A 20,370-nucleotide genomic window follows, 5' to 3' on the forward strand; every position below is an offset into this window, starting at 1 on the left:
GACGACCCAGGAGGCCCCTTCCCACCTCAGCCCTCCCCCGGGAGCCGCCAGGCCCCGCTCCCGTCCCCGCGGCCGCACGGGGGGGCCCGCTCCCGGCTCTGCGGGCTCCGAGCGGGGCCGGGCCGGGCCCGGCGCTTCCTGGCGGCCGCTTTGGTTCCGGGGCGCCGCTGCCTGGAGACGGCGCTGCCCAGCGGGGCCGCTCCGGTACGGCCGGGCCGGGGGGTCTGGGGCCGGGAGGGACGGAAGGACGAAGGGATGGAGGGAGGGGAGGGAGGGGAGGGGAGCGGAGCTGCCGCTCGAGCAGCCGGCACGGGCAGCGGAGGCTGGAGGCTGGCGGCCCCACGGCCGGACCCGTGCCGCAGTGCAACAGCAGGAGCAGCTCGGGGGTGGGGGACACGGCGTGGTGGTGTCCCCGCTCCGTGTCCCCGCTGGGTGTCCCCTCCCGGCCCCAGGGGAGGCAGCGGGAGGCCGGCCGGGCTCCTGGCCTTGCTGCTTGGCACGGGAAGCGAGGTGCGGATGAGCAGCGGCCTGCCCCGCTGGCCCCGCAGCGGTTGTGTCCCCCGGACCCGTGCCCCCAGCTGGGTGCTTTTGGGGTGCTGCTGCCACCTTGCTCAGCTGCATGGGGGGGTGCCCGACCGATGTGGGGTTTGCCAGGCAAGCTCCTGCAAAGTCCTGTCTGGGTCTGCCTGGGAGAGCTCCTCAGAGTGCGATTTGACAGGTTTTTGGTCCAGAACCCAGCAATCCTGCCTAACCAGGGCGCGTTCGCTTTGCTTTAGTTTCCAGCTGGATGTAGGAAATACACATGAAGGCAAATTACATTCTGTGTTTTGCAATGGAGCCGTGCAGTTCTGGTATTCTTTTTGGATTTGGCTAGGTTGTTTCATACCTGCTATGCAGGATAAAGAGATTAGAGAACCTGCACTTTCTAATCCCAGGAAGAGAATTTGAATGTCTGGGCTGTGCTGGCAGTAGTGCTGGTTCTTGCAAGGATTTCTCTCTTTGGCAGGGAAGTGGAGGGATGCGGGACATAAGTATGTAAATATTCAATACTAGTCTGTGGGATTGTTTGTCACTTGTAAGCTTGTTTTTTGACAGATTCCTGCCACATCATGTCAGGAGACAGCGACTGCACGAGGACGAGTCCATCAGCAGGGTCTCTGTCCGACAATGAATTCTTGCCAGATCGGCCTAAGTATGTTTGCTCGCTGTCTCCTGATCTCATTACCAAAGCCCGCGAAGAGCTCCAAGAGAAACCTGAATGGAGGCTCCGTGACGTGCAGGCGCTCCGAGACATGGTGTGCAAAGACTATCCCTCCCTGGGGACGTGCCTGGACGATGCTTTTTTGCTAAGATTTCTCAGAGCCAGGAAATTCGATTACGACCGAGCTCTTCAGCTTCTGGTGAACTACCACACTTGCCGGAGAAGCTGGCCCGAGGTCTTCAACAATTTGAAGCCGTCTGCAATAAAACCTGTCCTAGAGTCTGGTTTTGTCACTGTGCTGCCTTGTCTGGACCCAGAGGGACGCCACATCGTCTGCATCCGTCCAGGTACTGAAATGCATGAATAGCTTTGTTCTCCATCTTCAAGGTGTTTCTGGGCCCAAAATCTGTTTCCTACTCTCTTGTGAACACTGGTTACTTACACAGAGTACGTGGGTTCTCTTTGAAACTTGAACAGCTAACTTGCGAAGGGACACCTCTGTCATTAGGCAACATAGTACCAGTTCCTTTTCCTGTTTCAGCAATAACTGCAGCTGAGTAAAAAACAAAATGCAGTGAGGTGGGCTGATGAAACATAGGTGATTCGAGAAAAAATGTGTAGTAACTCAAATTGAAGCAGGGCTGCTGGCTTATTACTTGCTTTTACAGTGAGTGGAGAGAGGAGCCTGTGGCTGTGACTCCAGTACAAATAATGAGAGGCTTCAATGTGCTTTTGGTGCTGCCAGGCTTGCTGTAAATTTGTCTTCATTCATCCTCCTCTTTTCCATTTACCTGCTTTCTTTCTGAGCTGAAGCTGCTTCTAATGAGCTGTGCTGGGTAGAGAATGGGGTTCTTGAAACCATTGCCTTTGCTCCTTGAAGTAAACACGAGTTGCCATTTATCTCTTGCTTAAGAAAGGCTGCTCTGAACTAGGACTGTGGCTATTAAAGACTAACTTTTAAGAGTCCAGTAACATAGAAAATCAGTTTTTGGAATGTGTATTGTTAGCTTATCTGTACTTTCCAACTTACCATCCATGTCTTGTAACCTCAGACAGATGGACACCCAGTAATTATCCGATTACTGAGAACATTCGTGCCATATACTTAACGTTAGAAAAACTCATTCAGTCCGAAGAGACCCAGGTGAATGGAATTGTAATCCTGGCAGACTACAAAGGAGTCAGCTTATCTAAGGCGTCTCATTTTGGTCCTTTTGTAGCCAAAAAAGTGATTGGAATTCTTCAGGTAAGACCTGAACTGGTGGGAAAATAAGCTTGTGCATTGTAAATGACTGCTTCTGTGTCTAGAGTTCTTGACTATGTCACCAGAAACTTAAGCAACATGGCTTTTACCAGAAGAGTTAGAACATGTCCCTGTCCAACCAGTTTCTCAGATCCTTGCCAACTTAACTTGCTTCTCCTGTTTTTAACTTGTGCTTCCCTAAAATTAATTTTGCATTAGAAATGCAAACTTTGAGTTGGAACAGAAAAGGCCAGTTCTGCTAGCTCGTGATGAGGAACAGAGCAATGAGTTACAGTTAGGCAGAGGACTTCACTTTGCCTGAATGCTAAGGAATGTCTCGTTATTTAAATGGTTCCTTCCTAAACATGTTTCTGTCAGCCCCTGTGGATGGAACGTGTCACTCACTGACCGCTGGGCAAGGGCAAGGGCAAGTCCTGCTGCAAAAATTTTGCAGAGGATTTTTGAATGTGTGTGATTTGGGGAGGATTTCCATCCAGCCCCTGAAAGAAAGGGTTCTTCAGCACAGAGGGCAGCAAGAGACAGCACTGAGAAGGATCTCAGACTACACAGTTGGGAGGAAAGTGACAACAAGCAAGTTAGAGAAAAGGTCTAAGCACAAGTGGAGCTGTAGAGCATAGGAAGGTGAAGGCATAACCTGGTCAAAGCGGCAGGAAGTTCTCACGAGCTTAGCAGATGTTCTACCCTGCTATATGAAGGAGTAAGATGAAAATTTCTCTTGAATGGATTTATTTCCTTGTTACTTTCTGGTCTGAGCTGGTTCTATTTTATGCTGTGTCTGTGGAGGGATAACAAAGGATAAGGGGAATAAGGAGTTTGTGGAGACAAGACGAGTGAGTTTATGAATGTCTGTGTAACAAGTCACATAATCCTTAAAATTATAATCTAAATATGTCATTAAACTGTCTGAGCCCAGCAATGGGTGTCTGCTACTGTCAGTGGAAGCTATTAACAAAACAAAGAAGGTAAAGGACAAGGTGTGGGTAACATATAAACATGTTGCATCAACCTTGCTGAACTGCATCTCCTGAAGGAGGAGCCAATTCTCTGACCTTCATAAGGAGAAAAATACTCCCACAGTGCATGTATCTGCTTTTCAGCCTAAAAATGGACTGCTTTCTTTGTACAGGTTGAGGTGATCATAAGGGAAAGAAACTTCTCTGAGGCACGTGAGATCCTAATGCTGATCATGAGCTTTTGGCTTGGAAAGCTTTATGGAAATTAATTCCTCAGCACACATCTCGTAGCTAACTGTTTTAGACTGTGGGCTGTACAGGAGGCGCTGTGTGCTCGGCTGGCAGCAGATCTGGTTGTCAGCCCTGCCTGACTGCATGGAAGGGCAGGGAAGGAAGAAGCTGTAGTTGCAGAGCCTGTTTGTAGTTTGTAGTTAGCATGACAAAACAGTTGAAATGGCAGAAAAATATGGCTATACGATTTCCTCCTCCTATAAATGCACATTTTAGATGTGCTTGGTACCCAGACATCATAGCTGGACACACAGAAGCAACCTGTGTTTGGCTCCCAGCACGGTGCACTCCTCAGAAGCTAGGAACATAGGGTCACAGAACAGTTTGGGTTGGAAGGGACCTTAAAGACCACCTAATGCCACCCCCCTGCCATGGGCAGGGACACCTCCTGCTAGACCAAGTTGCCCAAAGCCCCATCCAGCCTGGCCTTAAACATTTCCAGGGATGGGACACCCACAGCTGGTGCCAGTGCTCATAGTAAATCATGTAACTCTGCATCCTCATCAGGATTGGGAACACCCGGAGGACAGTGCCTGTGACTAAGCACAGTCACTGGTACCTCACTCAGCATCTTTCTTCAGGGAGACAAACATGAGAATGGAGGACTTAGTGGCAGCAGTGTTTCCCAATGTTTCTTGTCTCTCACCTTTATTTTTATGCCCACAGCCCTGGTACTGCTCCCTGTTAGAAGGTGCATTTCTGTTCCCTTATCAGCTTATGTTGGTATCTCAGATGAAGTCTGGGAGCCAGTGGGTTGTGCTGGCGGTCAGTCTTGGGAGATTTTAATAAGAGGAAAATGGCAGATGTTTTAAAACTGCATTATAAAAATCTTCTTTACCCTTCAGGATGGATTTCCCATTCGAATAAAAGCTGTTAACATAATAAATGAACCTCGTATATTCAAAGGCATTTTTGCAATCATCAAGCCTTTTCTGAAGGAAAAGATAGCAAACCGGGTAAGGATCTGCATCATTTTAACGTTAATGCTGGTGTTTTTAAGTTCCTTGCTTATATCTGTTTAAAAATCTCACAGCTAGAAAAATCTTGGTGCCACTTAGCTGGTCTAACTGGTCCTTTCTGCTTTAATATTTAAAAAAAATCCTGTTAGGAAAATTCTTCAAGAGAAAGAAGCTTCGAGGAGTGTAAATACTGGCATAACATTATACGGCATATGCATTAAATATCCATGTTAATCATGACATTGATTCCACCCCTGGGGTTGGGCTGTCTTGGCAAGTAACACTGTGCTTCCAGGGTGGTATCATAGGAGACAGCGCTGTCCTCTCCTTGTACCGTAGGACTGGACGTAGTTGCAAAGAACGATGCCCTTTTCCACAAGGATAAGTACTTCAAGTGCCACAAATGGGCTCGGGGATAAACTGAATATAGAATTTCTGCAGAGACTAGCAAATCTCAAGTCTTTTTTGCCGGGATTTAAGCTGCTCTAGACTTGGCTCATCTCAAGACTCCTCTCACTAGTGCATCCAACAGCACCTGCCCAATGTTGTATGCTGGCACTTACATCTAATGGCATCAATTCCAGAATTTGCTCTTTAATACAAAATAACCTCTTCAGCTGACTATATGCTGCGCTGCTTGATACACACTATTAAAGCTATTTTTGTCTTCCCTCTCTAGTTTTTTCTTCATGGCTGTGATCTGAATTCCCTTCATCAAAACATTCCTCCAGTGATCCTGCCTGAAGAATACGGTGGTACTTCAGGGAAGCTGGATATATCAGCATGGAATGAGCTGCTGCTGGCCTCTGAAGAAGATTTTCTGCATGATTTCTCACAGCTGGTACTCCCATGTGACAGCTCTCCCCAAGACATGCTAGTGAGTGGGGATGCTGATGAAAAACAATGCGATGATTCCCTGCGAGGCATGAAACCTCAGCTCTACTACTGTTATTAGCAAATTGGTGAAGGGAACCTTTCCTTTTAAGACCTCTTCTGTTCTGATAGGTGATGTTGTGAACTCTGCCTTACTCCTAAACCCGCAGTTTAGGAACAGACTGCTGAGGCACTTTACACTATAGAACCAAAGGAAGCTGAAGAGGGCACAATGGGGGCAGGGCAGAATTCACAGAGGAAAAAGGCAAAGAGCACAGAGTTGCCAAGTTACACAGAATACCTAAAGTTCATTAACCTCTGTGGATGATGCAAACCTGCCTGTTGCTTATGATAATGACAAAAAAGCAGGATGGTAAGCTTGATAATTTCTTCTCCCCACCCACTAAAAGTGACAACAACCATTTGCTAGCTTTGTGACTGTCCATTCCCTTCCCCTTCCAAAAACACCCACTAATCCAAGAAAAACAATTGCTATTTGCTTTTGAACCCTGTGAAATGTAGTTCAGTTAGCAGAGATTGCTTAAAACAGTAAGAGTCTAACTTCGCCAGTCCCCTATCTCTTGGTTCAGAGTGTAACTTGGCACTTCTGGAATACCCAAATGAGTATTTGGCTCAAATTAACACCAAGGGAGACTTTTTTAATCCAGGAAGACCAGTATGGAAATTCTCTCTGAAACTTCCTCACATGGGGAAATTAACTATTATAACATCAATATCAAGGCTTACTATAAACAGATGCAATCTTCATTTGCAGAGAACAGTAAGTTCCTCAGATCAGGTAATAAGGCTTTTGAGTGGCTACAACTCCAAATACTGAGGTTTGAGACCAAATGAGAAAAAGCTGTCACCCACCTTCCCACATGATCAGTTGTTCTTTCTCTTCAGCTGATTGCTATGAGGAATTTGGTAAGTAACTCTCATGTAGAATTTGTAAGGCAGCTTTGTAGCAGCTGGCATGACAGAGAAGGCAATACTTCATGTAAGAAAGCAAGGTGCTTCTTTAGCTCGTTACATTTGATAGATTTTGAACTTAGGTCTTTGTGAAACCAAATGCAGACAGGCTATTTGAAAGCACATTCTTCAATTTCCTGGTATTGTAGCATTTTGTTTCCTGTGCTTGTCTGCTCTTTTGTGAAGTGTTACAACTTCAGTTTCAGCTTTTACTTCTTTTGTCTTTGTTCTTGTATGAAGTTAGACTTTAATGATCTCTGTAATATTTACCCATAGCTTGTATGCCTGTGCTTAGAGGTCTTTGTCTAGAGACACAGCTAAGACTCCAATGTCAAATCAGGGTAAGATATCCTATGTCTAAATAAGCTGTTCCCACTCCACATTCAAATGTTGAATGACCTAGAATTAGAACATAACTGTCACACACTTGTAGCACTTTTTTTGCACTATAAGAGTGCAGAGCTGGGAAACCTCACTAGGACCAAGAAAGCGCACCCAATTTTTTCAAGGTGAAATACTTCACTTCTTGGTGAAAAAGAAATCCCTTCTACCAGGAGACTTATCTCTAGAGCACTTTCTCTGGCTGAAATCTTTATTTAGTGCCAAGTGTGATATAATTTCCGGTTTTGTTTCTGTAAATGTAAAAACAACAAAAGTATCTTGAGAATTTCAGACTTTTTTTTTTTTCCCAAAGTGCCAAACTCTGTTTTGAATGTCTTTTTCTCCTCTCAAACCCCCTACAGCATGATTGCACTGCTAAAAACCTTCACCACTACAGTAATGAATTCCTGACCTGGCAGCAGACCTCATCCTGGAGCTAAGGGTGGCAAATGCCAGACCTGTCATCCAAGCATTATAGAAGGAAGACTAGGTTTTGAAAAGGGGTAAGCCACGAAGCTTTTTCCTGGGCAGCAGTTCAGAATTTCAGTGGGAGGAAGGAACTCATCACTTGACCTGCTTTAGAACAAAGGTGGGAACAAATTAACTTCCCTCACTTAAAGCATCTGATTTTTTCCTACCTTTATAAGGCATCTTGATGGTTATACCTTAAACAGAGGAAGAAAAAAATACCATCTTCTGCTATATAAAATACGGTAAAAGAGTAATGCTAGCCACTTTCTCCTCATCCAATTCTGACCAGAATTGGCTGCATGTTTTGCAGAGATTGAATTCTTTGTACCACCTAGCAAGACACATTAATACACAGTACACGACTTAAAGGTAAGTGGCTACCCAACCTGTTTAATTGCCAGAACACAGAGACTGCTCTGGTGTTTGTATTCTTTGAGTGCCTCTTGTACAATTAAATGCCACAATGTACAATTAAAAAATATATTTTGAAAGATCTACTATAGGAACAGCTACTTTGATCCACTTATACAACTACTAGAGAGGAAAGGTGAATATTCAAAATTCAATTTTAATATCCCTTAAAAAAAAAAGTGGTGGCCAACACAAGGTGGCACTTGAGGAACCTTCAAAGAAACCAAACCCTTTTCCAGGGTCTTAAATTATCTTGCATGGTAGAGAAAACAGATCTTACCCTCCCCTTTTCAATTCTGCTTACAATGGAACTAAATCATTTGTTTTATTTTTAAACATAACAGGTAAGGCTACATTATCCAAGCTGAAAATAGCCTGTGATATGCCTCCAGAACTTTATCCTTAAAGCTGGATGCTTGATGTCAGGATACATGAACTAAGACAGGCTTACCTGTGTCAGTCATTTAACTAATATTCTAGATTTGCTCTTCCTTGGCTTTAGAATTTAGAGTTTACTAAGTTTGCAATTCTATGTCCCTTTTTAGGTTTGTAGCCAGTGCTTAGCTTGTCTTATAGCAAGCACACCTCCGTCTCATACATACCTGACAACAGAGCCAAGGAGTGTTCTTCGAGCTTTAGCACTTACTAGCAAAGAAACAATTTTGGTCCCTGAATTTCTCGTCAGATTACTTAAATAAACACTTGCTTTAAATATAGCCTCCTTATCTGCAGAATAGATATGAAAAGCTGTTTAGCTTGGTGGTTGTGGTTTTTTATCCCCCCCCCCTTCCCACCTCTTCACAGCACTAAAACTGATGCGATTCCCCCCCTCCCCCCCATGAAATAGCTTTGTTTCCAGAGGTTACATGCCTCTGGAAATCCATCCCTGCTAAATGCAACACATCCTAAGGAAAGGTACTCAAACTGCATTGGGTCGTCATGGCTTTTGGCATTAAGTGGGACAGCAGTTAGCTGCATACTGTACATAAAAATACTTGAATTTATACTCTTGCAAATGGGTGTTACAAACCCTGAGGTATTTTCAGGAAGTGGGTGAAGTATTTTTTTTTTGTTAAATCATTTTGGCATGAGTTAATCAGTGTTACTCAAACTAATAATTTTGCCTTTTTGTTGTATGTGGGCCTAGAGGTGTTGGGTGGTTAAGTGTACATCTTATTTTGACAAAATTTATTTTTATATTGCATTTTATAAAATGGAGTGGTCAAAATGTGTAATTTTATGATGCATGACTGGGTGATTAAACACATTATTGTAACAGCTGCTAATGTGGTGTTTTGAATACATTTCCCTTGTGTCATCTTGGAGTATTTATTGTAAAAGCAAATAGCAACGTATACTTAGTTCCACACTAAACACATGCTTGCAACTAAGTATAATTGCCAAGGAATTACATTAGAAAGGGTGTTGATTTCTACCGCAGAACTAAATTTTACTTGAACAGTACCCAAGCAATTTCAAGGAATGGGATTTGACATTCAGAAGAAAATCACATGAAGGTGCGCTTTCAAAATACATGACTTACTGTTTGCTGCATGAGAAGACATCCACTCAGATCTAAGTGGTGACTGTAGCAGCTAATTAGCATTGTAATCTTTAGATGCAATATTTTGCAGTAGAGAATAACTGCCCCAGTCCTCAACACTTTTCAACAGAGCTGGGTAAGTTTCAGTAGTTAGTTTTATTCAAATGAGTTTACAGTGCAAATGCCTTAGTGCCAATAATAATCATCTCGTGTACACTTTTATAAGCATACTAGACAAGTGAAAATTACGTAGCTCTATTTTCCACCATAATCATGAAGTCATTTAAGCTAGTCGTACACTTACTACTCAATATTTGGCAAACATACTAAGAAAGATTATCACAGAAGTTGCCTCTTAGAAAGAGAAAATTTGTTCTTAAAATGAATTCGTTAACAGCTTTTGAACCTCAAAGTTCTGTTGTTTTGGTGAGGAGTAAGGTTTTTTTTGCCACAAAACAGAAAGATAAGTATCACCAACTTCTGCTTTAAACAAAACCTGAATGTAGAAATTAAACAGTATGGCTTACACTTCCAGGAACTGAAGTGTTAGCATTAGTGCATTATGCTGAACATAACTTGTTCTTTAAAATATATTAATTCATATTTAGCTAAATGTTGCTTCTGTTCAATATTAAGGTTGGGGCTATTGGACAGAACAGATACTTTTTGTGCTTTGACAGCACAGCTGTAGTGAATTTTAAAAACACAGTAAAAAGAGTTAACCATGAGTTAAGGTTAAAATAGAAAGATAAATGATAATTTTGATCCTGCATCAAGCATTGTGCAATACGTAACTGTCCATCCATCTGCATGTTAATATTAACATAAGAAGAGACAGTATTTGCCTTAATAACTAAAGCAATACATAACATTTTGGCTTTAAGCAAAAAATTCCCCACTTTTGTAAGCTCAGACATGTGCAGGTATTTAACTGAAGTCCCTATTGGTGAGGACAAGGGGAGCCACTAGGGTCCAAAGGTAGAGGAGGAGACACAGCCAGCTGGAGGTTATCTTCACCCACACAGCTGGCCACTTACTTGTCATCGTTTTAAAATCCGCATCAGGGCTAAAAAGCAAAGAAATCAATTATTAGATATCTAAGACTCCTTCAACCATTACTTGCTACCTCTCAAATCGCATCAACCTCAGACAATTCAAATCAGACTCAGATGGGGCACTCCATTACCAGAGCCCTTCTGGGACCACAGTGAGAGAACTAAAGGAGCAGTTTCCCAGGGCTCCATAGTAAGCCTGTTCCTCCCAGCTCCCCATTTTCAAACCAAACCTGCTTGCATACACTGATGTGCTGCTCCTAAAGAAAGTCTCCCAGTGAGCTACAATATCAGACTCCCAATAGTTGCCGCTCTGTAAACATATTTGCTAATTTACACAACATTGCAGTCCTGGGGAAAGCTATTATAAGCTGCAGAAGCTAAGGATATGTCCGACTCCCAGCAGATGTAGGAAAACATCTCTGTTTAAGTGGCACAGCCCTGGCATGGCTTTCCCAGGGTGAAGACATCAGGCAGGCCTCTGACAAACTTCCCAGGATGCCCCTTTAAGCCAAACTCATATCTATCCTTCCTGCTGCTTACATAAGTCTGGTAAACACACTTTCTGCCCTTGCAGCTGAAACAGTCCACTAGGAGTACAGCTACTGATTTAATTTTTTACCTTTTCTACAAGTTTTTTTTTTTGTCATGTCTTTAATTCAGCAACACAAAATTGAGAAGCCACAGCTGTAATGCAGCTGGTGTAGGGACAGCACATAAACAACTTGGCAGAGTAGCCAGAACAGGAATCTCCTGTCCCCCTAGAAATACCGGCTAGCACATGCCACCTGTCATTTTCTGCCTTGCTCTTACCTGTACCAGTTCGTGAGTGTCATCATGATATAAAGAGAGGCAAGAAAGAGCATGAAGTGGAAGAATGTGTAGCTGTACTGAACACCATCCTTCTCATTATCCACGACACGGCGCACTTCTCCTTCCTCGGCAGCCCCGCTGCCTGCTCCCCCAGCCTCCTCCAGAATGGCACTGTCGCTCCCAGACAGCATCAGCTTGTTCACTTGGCTGTTACTTGAAGAGCGAATGCTGCAGGGTAACCCAAAGAAAAAGATGGTTAGGAACTCCCTTTTCAGGTAGCTATGTTTGCTGATAAAACAAGCAACAGATGAGAATGAATATCTGGGACTAGCCAATTGCATTTTTTAATCCTTCTGGAAACATCGAGGAAGCTCCTTGAAGAGAGCTGTTTCAATCTGAGCTTTCATTACCCAAATCAAACAGCAGTCCTAGGCCAGGTCTTATACCACAGAGTGCATAACCCTATTGTTATCAGAATTGGGCTAATAAAGCCTGTATTTATGCACAGAACAGCATGCAGTTTCATTAGTTGTATTTGGCTTGGGCCTGGGACCACAGTTAGACATGAGCAAATGCCAATATATTTTTCACTGGAGCCAGAGTCAAATCAAGAAGGCAAGCAAAACTCAATTGTTTGTCATTTGATAGCAGCACAGATCCTACCTGGAATACAGGAGGCAGAGAACAAATATAACCAATCCAACAATACTCTGGGCATCCCACCACTGCAGGGACTTGGGTGGAGCTGGAGTAGCAGGTACAACTGTGGTGTTGGCTGGAAAAACTGTGGGTGTAGCTATCTGGGTAATGATATTCAGCAAACTTGGGTTACAGTTCCGCTCTGAAAGGGATTTTGAGGCAGATTTAGATGAGGTGAGCTTTGCAAGCAAGTAGCTAAGAAAAGATGACAGAAACTTGCAATTTATCATTCCCTTTAATATCTTCAATTCACCAGGGGCAGTAACAGCATGGAATATTTTTCCTTCTTGTGAATTAGGCAAGGGTGTATTATTTAAATAATAAAATCAGAATGCCCTCAACAAATACCCCAGTTTATTCATGAAAGAGGCAATTTGATGGTTTCGCTAAACTTAGCTTTACTTTCTGACTAGATTTTATCTAGACAGAAGATCAGCAATGCCCACACGGTGATCTGTAATAACTGGGTCACACCAATAGTTTCACACCAAGTAACGTCACTCCAGACAATCTGGTACTTACCAGGCTCGTTAGACATGGCTGACCACGTGAGGTACATGGTGTACAGAGTAATGATAGAGGACTGGAGGAGGCCAGAGTGAGGCTGATATTCCTGTTCAAAGACAAGATGAGAGGAAAAGGGTGGCTTTTACCTACAGCTGGATGAAACCCTATGGCCATAGATATAACAACTGTTGGCATTTAAAACTAAAGTTTTTAGAAATGCATTTGGCTTTGTTCTGTTTAAAAGACAGGAAGAAACTCCTTAGAGCAATACAATGTACGCAGCAATAACGCAAACATGGAAGGAATACGGAAACCAAACCCAGTTCTCCTGTGCTGAAGACTCAGGTACAAATTCTAGCCAAGTTAATCCCAAGTTGCTTAACAGTTCTGTAAATACGGTCCTAGCATGTGATTTATTTGAGCAATAGTAGTTCAGAATCAAGTAACACACAAGCTTTCTACTGATATTAAACACTCGCACTCATTGTTTTGAAGCCATAATTTTTTGGATCCCCAAAGCCACACCAGCGGTGACTCCACCTCCACCACCGGAAACAACGTCCAGAACAATGTGAGCCAAAAAAAGCCTTATCTTCAGGAAATACATCACTATATAGTGCATCACTTTCAGATCAAGGTCTTTTCTGTTTTTTTGTTTGTTTGTTTTTGTTTTGTTTGTTTTTACATCTTACTTATTTCTCAAATATCCCTAGCTAGCATAGCTATAATAGACAAACTTACAAGTTCTTATGCCTGTCTGAATGAATGTGACATCCTTCTTACATCCCTGCTTTGCATGTCAGAAGGAAATAGTAAAGAAAAAGAGTACCTGAACTTTTGGAAGGATAGAAACGATGGATACAGCAATGCACAGGAGCATATTAATGCTTATGAAGAACTTGTTTTCAGCGCAATCCTCAGGCTTTGTGTAGAAAACATAGAAAAGCACAACAAAAACCAGTGACAAGCCATAGAACAAGCTTGTACAGGACAGCAGAGCTGGAGGGGAAAAAATAACCGTTAGAATAAAGCCATAGCTTAACAGTACATCTAAGGTACTTCAGTGGCTAGCTACTGCTGTAAATGGACAGGCCCCTTCCTTACTTCTAAATCTGGTTCAGGAAGCTAGACTAGCAGGATATATTTTCATTAGGTATGGCCAAATGTCTGCTTCAGCTCACTAAGCAGCGCAGCTCAGAAGAAAGTCAACGCTGTCATCAGGGGAATAAGAAGACCTGCCTTCCAGCTGCAGGGTAATTGCTTTTACTGGGTTGTCAAACCAGTGTCAAAGAGCACTTTTTGCACACTTTAATCTATGATCTACTGTTTACAAGCCCTGAATTTCCTCTTCTATGCTAAAGGCCACCTGTTTTCATTCCCGTTCTGCTATGTTCTTTACAAGAAGCTACAAAACGCTGTCGCAGCATTCACAGCTGTAACAAAGAACCACAACTGTTGGTGCTCTGATTTTGGTGGTCAAGTCAGTGGCGCGCACTGTGACACTGTGTTGGAGAGCTGCCACCATCACTGACATAACAGACTTCCTGAGAACATCAGCAGGGGAGGCGACAAGGCAAAATCAGAACTAAGAAGATCCAGGCTGCTAGTTCTGCACTCACTCCGCAAACCAGACAAGTTAAGTATTGTTTATTACTACTGTCAGACCTGCTAGTCGCAAGCCTGGAGTATTTTACATTTTATTTAATGAGAAAATGGCAACACTGCAGTTATTAATTCCCAACGCTTACAGTAGTGACTCAGGGAGACTGTAGTGTATAATTCTACGACATGTTTGCAAACTAGCACATGATATTCTGCAGAGCGCTGGCCAGCCAAAATAAATCCCTGCTGGCTTAAGATTCCTACCTGCATACCAACATTTAGAGTTTCCCTCCTCCATTCTCTCAACCCAGTTCTCATTCCAGGAGTGAGCGAAGTCCACAAGAAGCACCAGCTGGATAAGAATGAAGCAGAAGGCTCCAAAAATACCTACAACAAACCAGGCTAGAAAAGAAAGTAACGAAAACAAGCTTAACTTTCATCATTTGCATGTTTACCCAGGAAATAGAAAAACACCTATTTCTAATTATACTGCAGACAAGTAACAAAAATAAATCTGAAACTATATTTTGAAGCGTTATTTGCTTTGGCCTCCATCCTGCAGAATCACGTGAGGAACTGCTGCTACCTTACAGCTGTGGCCTACTCTCATCAAGCTGAGCATGGAAATGCTTAGCCCTGGGTGTTGTCAGAATGAATTCCAGATCCAAGTCAAGATACCTCTGCGTCAGTAAGCGCCACAGGGCCACATTTCTTTAGGGAACAAGAACCCTCTCGAGTACCTGTGATGTGGCCAGACAGCGGAGGTACCCCGCAGCAATTTTTTTCAAAGGCTCTGGGGTAGTAATTTGCACTCATTGCAGACAGCACACTGAGGGCTCTCATCAAAACAGCATCAGGAGGCTCAGCCCAGCAGTTAGTGTCAGAGCCCTGTATTAGTAACAGGCAGCGCCTATGGGCTTGAGAAGAGATCGCTTCAGCTGGTCACTACAACACTGGGCAATCAAAATATTAATTCTAAAGAAGGACACAATCAGCATTTTCTACAAGGTAACTTCACTATCACAACCATAGTCCAGCATGTCTTGGGAAGTTTTGAGTTTAATAGCAATTAACACAGTAAGAATTTTGTCACTGTACCTCTTGTGAAAGGCCCTTCAGGAATGTAAAACGCCCCGACCATGATGCCCACAATGGCAGCTATTTTGAAGAACCAGAACCTTAAAAAGAAGAAAGTTCACAGTCTTACTCCGCATACAATATTCAGCTTTTCCACAACATACCAACAGTTTGCTGCACACAGATGAACGTCTAAGAAACAAACCCAAAAGCTGTGTTCAGTGGGATTACACACAGATATTTACCAAATGGGGGAGGAGTGCAAATGCAAAGTGTTGCACCTGGGACAGAAAAACTCCATGCAACAGGACAGGCTGGGGCCAAAGGTTTGCTGTATAAGGAGCTCCTGCTCCAAACAGAGCATGGTTCAGCAGCAGGGCCTCGCAGGGGGGAAGGCTGCACTGTTCAGCTTGCAGAAGGGAAGAGGGAGACCCAATAGCTGTGCTCAGCTGCCTAAAGGAAGGTGTGAGGACTTCTGACAGTGTGCAGACTCTTCTTGCAGGTGAAAGGGCAAATAGCAACAGACAAGTTGCAGAAAGATGAGTTACAGTCAGATATCACAAAAATAGAAACATGGGCTGTGCAGAGAGGTCAAAGCAACCCTTAGAGACGTTCAAAAAAATCAGAAAGGTCACAAACACCTGCTCCATATTGGTCCTGCTCTGATAAGTCATTCATGTAGCCCAAAACTAACTCAGTGACAGCAGGAAACTGGAAATCAGAGCCCAGTTTCTGCTGGATTAGAGTCAGACTAGTGCCCTGTGGACGAGCCAAGGAATGCCAGAGAGCACAGGGAAGGGGACATAAACCACCTGGCACCTGACATCTCTGCTGACACACGGAGGGGTCATCACCTCCCTTCTGCATTAGCAGCGATGTCTGGCTTTCCATTATCAGTGCATCGACATGCTACACAAACAGGAAGCCTCTTAGGAGACCGAAGCGTTGCTCTTTATTCTGTTCAAAAGAAACTCCAGGCTATCTACGTATACTTTAGCAATTCTCCACTGTGTTCAGCAGAGAAACCTGAGAGAAGAAAGAAAGGAAACTAGTCAGGAGACCAGAGAGGCAGCTTACAAACGTACCCGTTGTGCACTGCTGCTCTTGGATCGTTACTTGTTTTCACTGCTATCATCATCAGCGATAAGACAAAGAAAAACACTGCCATGGCAAAGCTGATTCGATAGACAGCTCTGTAGCCAACAAACACATCGCAGCTGACAAAGCCGTTCAGATGTGGGATCAGCGTGTGAAGCCCCTCGTCACAAAATCCCGGCACCTGAGCAGAGACACATTTAGTGGTGAATTAACTTCTGTGTTTGCAGTTACAGTCTTTAAGCACTCTAACAGCTACGCTCCTCAGTCAGCTCTCTGCTGGGACATCTGTTAACAAAAGACCTTTTGCTCTGCCAGCCCGCACAGAGCTCACTGTCATCTGTTGCTTCCCGAGCCATCACTAAAAGCATTCAGGAAGATTGAGATACCAGAGCTGCAGACAGCGCTGCCAATAGCCAGCCACCTCTAGGGTCTGGTCGAGTTTCAGAGACAAGGCATTCTGAAAAATGCACACTTAACGAATCGCATATTTCAGGCGGGAGCCGCTTGGTACATGCAGGTTCTTAACTCGGGGGCGCTGCCACCTCAGGAATCACCTCGGGGACCACATTCGCGGCTCCGTTGCGCTCCGATCCAAGCACAACCCACCAAGGACCGCTGCCACACGCCCCGGCTTTGCTAACAGCCGACACCCCCCCCCCCCCCCGTACCTTTTTCAGCTGCTCCTCCATGCCCGGCGCCAGCATGATGCAGGCGACAGCGGTGCTGAGGAGGAGGAGGAAGGCGTAGATGAGGCGGGTGACGGTGGAGTTGCTGCTGCTGGGGCAGCAGCGGCACAGCAGGCAGGAGGCGCCGCCGCACAGGCACGGCACCTGCGGGACACGCACAGCCCGTCAGGCCGCGGCCCCGGGGGGACCCCCGAGGAGACCCCCGGGGGGACCCGGGCTCCGCTTCCTCGCCCCGGCGCCCTCCCGGTGCCCTCCCCCCGCCTCCCCCCGTGCCCTCCCCGCGGCCCCGGCCCTGACCCAGCTGCCCAGCGAGCACAGCCCCAGCACGGCCCCCATCGCGCCGCCGCCACCGAGCCCCCGCCGGCCGCTTCCTGCTTCCGCCCTCAGCGCCCGCCGGCCGCCCCCCAGCGTCGCCGCCGCTCATTGGTCGTCCCCGCCACACCGCCCGCCAATAGGAAAGGGGGAAAGCGCGGCGGGAGAAAAGAGCGCCCTCCCGCCCGCTGCTTATGTCCTTTGACAAGCGGTGGTCGTGAGGAGGAGAGCGCTGATTGGATGAAGGGAAGGGAGTGGGTGGCTCCACTAGCAGCTTGACCAATGAGCGAGGCTAATTGGCGTCAGGGCTCTGATCGGCAGGTCTTGTAGCCAATCCATACTCGCCTCTCCCTGAAGCCACAAGGGGCGCTGCGGCCGCCCCGCGGTTGCCCTGGCAGCCGGCGCCACGGCGGTGGGGCCTGTGACCGGGCCGTGTAATGGCGGGCGGCTGCTGAGGGGCGGCTCCCTGAGGGGCGCTCCCAGTCCCAAGGGAGCGGCCCCAGCCCGCCGGGCAGTTTGTGGTGCCACAAGCACTCGGTCCCTGTTGCCGAGGCGCTCGGCGGTGCGGCCGGAGCTGCGTCCTCTGGAGGATCGTTAATGTTGGAAAAAACCTCCGGGCTCACCTGGTCCAGCCACCCCCTGCCACCAGTGTCACCCCCTAACCCATGTCCCTAAGCACCACGCCCAGCCTGTAAAACCCTTAGCATGGAGGGAAGGGAAGCCTGTGGGAACAGCCATGGTTCTGCCCAGGGCCTCTCCAGCTTCTGGTGACCAGCCTGCTGCCCCATTGACAGCCTGCAGGAGTTACAGCAGCGGTGACCGCGCTCCGTAGCTAAATCCGGAGCAAATTAAAGGGCTGGGAGCTGGCCGTGAGGACGTAACCAACGGCAGCAGGAAGGTGACAAAGGTTTACACAGAAGTTCAGACACAGCCCTCTGGAGCTATTTAATCGGTGCCAGTGTTGCAAAATACCAGAGGTCACGGTTGGAGCTGACCAGCCAGCGTTAGAGGAGATATTTTGGCTGTGGTAGTTCCAGCATCACTTCCTGCTGCGTCAGACCCTTCTTTCCTTCACACAATCCCTCTCAGAAAAAAACCTACGTCCATCACAGTGACAAATAATCAGGATGACAGCTTTACTGCCTCCTAAATTTGCCAAGAAATGACAAAAAGGATCCAGTAAGACAGACGCGTATTTTCCACAGCAGCTTTAACACTCGGAGTATATGAACATGATGTTAACAGAAGCATCCCTCCTGCAATCAGCCTCATTCATGAAGACATAGAGCCTTCTTTCAGAAAGAGATTGCACCATAAATCATTCAAACTGTGCTTGCCTCAGATAATACGTGAACCTTTACCTTATTATTAATGTATTTTTCTTGCTCTTTTGGGAGCACCAGCTGGATCTGTAGGCTTTTGTCACACCCCTGCTACCTCACTGTTTGTGCTTATGAATGTATGCAGAAGGCAGAGTCCAAAATTCTGTGTTCCTTCCCCAGTAATCTTGGATAAATCACTTCATAATTATATTACTAAAAGGTATGAAGCTTAGCTAAATCCTCATTTTCTTCACAAGAAACGTATGAGCCTAAATAGTTTTGTTAAGTACTGTGAGATCCTCTACTCAATTATGTGAACGAAAGACAAAGTATACAGATATAAGGGTTTTGCCTTCTACTGCCCATGTAACAAGAGATTTCCTTCCAACATACAACCCCTCTGATTCTGCATAACATCATCTCAAAGCACACACATTTAACAGGAGATAAGGACGAAGCCAGCCTGGTTACTGTCAGCTGTGGGAGCAAGACAGGACATGGCAGGAGGTTATCCTAGTTGTTCAAAAATACCTCGCTCTGGTATATTAATCAGTTCTGAAAGCAGAATAAAATGATGTGTGTCTTATATATCTATGTTATATCACATACATATCTATATATTAGTTGTTTGAAGTGCCTAGATATTTTTTTTACCTTGAAATTAGGTGGTATTTAAAGGAAATGTGCCAGATACAGTCATTGGAAAGTAGTTCTCTGCAGTTCTTTTTGCAACAGAGCTAATAAAAAAATGTCACTCAAGCTTGTGCGTTAGTGCTATTCTTGTTAATCTCAAGGGTCTCCCTTTCATGATATCAAAAATGCAGAACTTTCCTGATGTTCCCTGGAGTATTCAAGGGTCTCTGCTCTGCATAGGCTGTATTTTTGTAGGTAACAGATCCAGGTTATAATCAAAAATCCTTTGACTGACCAGAATCTTTCAGGCAGGTGTTTAACTGGGGGAACTGCAAATTAGAATGGCTGGGTTAAATCAACTGTAACAAAAATAAATAAATAAAAATAATCATATATAATCTGTGTTTCTGTATACATGTACAGGACCTGTATACAGGTCTAAACATCTTCTTGTGCTCCTGCCTGCATAAACTTCAGAAGTTTGAAGTATTGGCGTCAGCTTTCTAGTAAAACTCACCGATTTACTGGGCTCCTGTGAAGTGTTTAGCTTAAAGCAGTATTTTTAACTGTGCTTCGTTTGGATCTCCAGAGCATAGTTACAGAGTTTTCATATGGGAGAAATGTTTTTACAGCTGTTTAGTTCAGGTTTTGGGTTGAGCTATATTCCACAGTACTGATCTTAAACCATGCTTTCAAAGTAGCCATCGAAGCGGACTGTCTCTGAGGAAGTTAGCAATCAGATAATGGGCAAACCCTGCTACAGCTGAAGCCACTAGAGGGTTGAGTTTGCTTCTCCATGGATAGAGTTAATAGTTTCTACAAAGTCATGATGTTCCAGCAGGGTAGAAAGTCCTCCCAGGTATAAATATCATTAAGTTTATGGGGCTCCCGGATCACTTTTGGTGGGGCATATTCTTATCACACACCATCAATACAAGTATGCGTTCCCCATGAACACATCAGGGCCGGCAGGTATCATTTGCTGTGATTCCCCACGAAGCACAGGGACCAGTGCCAGCAGCGTAGGGTTTTTTTGTGGCTTACAGGCTGGCTTTAGGCTCACAGGTCCCTGCAGCTGGAGACCAGTGAAAATCAACCTAGTCCACACTCGAGTTTTTAAATATGCAAGCTTCTTTTCTTCTCAGTCCTTTGCTCACGATTTTATAATTTTCATCTTCCCTTGACTGCATGCATTGTGACTGCATTAACACCTGCCTCTTCTCTTCTTAGACTATTTTCCTACCATGTCA

At 45.1% G+C, this 20,370-nt stretch overlaps 2 protein-coding genes across 3 annotated transcripts; one reads left to right on the forward strand and one right to left on the reverse strand.

The window, feature by feature from the left end:
• The first annotated feature begins 9 nt into the window (after positions 1 to 9).
• TTPAL (alpha tocopherol transfer protein like) lies at positions 10 to 9,054 on the forward strand. Of its 2 annotated transcripts, XM_027472860.3 has the most exons (6): positions 10 to 204; positions 1,096 to 1,548; positions 2,254 to 2,447; positions 4,555 to 4,665; positions 5,348 to 5,545; positions 7,257 to 9,054. In XM_027472860.3, exons 2-6 carry the CDS (start codon positions 1,110 to 1,112, stop codon positions 7,332 to 7,334), a joined length of 1,020 nt encoding a protein of 339 aa, XP_027328661.3. In that variant the 5' UTR covers positions 10 to 204; positions 1,096 to 1,109; the 3' UTR covers positions 7,335 to 9,054. The 2 variants fall into 2 exon arrangements, with proteins under 2 accessions (XP_027328661.3, XP_027328660.2); XM_027472859.3 differs by having other exon boundaries at positions 5,348 to 9,054.
• A 402-nt stretch (positions 9,055 to 9,456) lies between these two features.
• SERINC3 (serine incorporator 3) lies at positions 9,457 to 17,306 on the reverse strand. The gene is made up of 10 exons (XM_038166196.2): positions 17,151 to 17,306; positions 16,836 to 16,997; positions 16,155 to 16,348; positions 15,091 to 15,170; positions 14,257 to 14,394; positions 13,220 to 13,389; positions 12,406 to 12,496; positions 11,848 to 12,025; positions 11,185 to 11,412; positions 9,457 to 10,385 (listed from the first exon to the last, which is right to left on the reverse strand). Exons 1-10 carry the CDS (start codon positions 17,187 to 17,189, stop codon positions 10,247 to 10,249), a joined length of 1,419 nt encoding a protein of 472 aa, XP_038022124.2. The 5' UTR covers positions 17,190 to 17,306; the 3' UTR covers positions 9,457 to 10,246.
• Positions 17,307 to 20,370: the final 3,064 nt, after the last annotated feature.

Source organism: Anas platyrhynchos, chromosome 21 (genome assembly GCF_047663525.1).
Source record: "Anas platyrhynchos isolate ZD024472 breed Pekin duck chromosome 21, IASCAAS_PekinDuck_T2T, whole genome shotgun sequence".
NCBI lineage: Eukaryota > Metazoa > Chordata > Aves > Anseriformes > Anatidae > Anas > Anas platyrhynchos.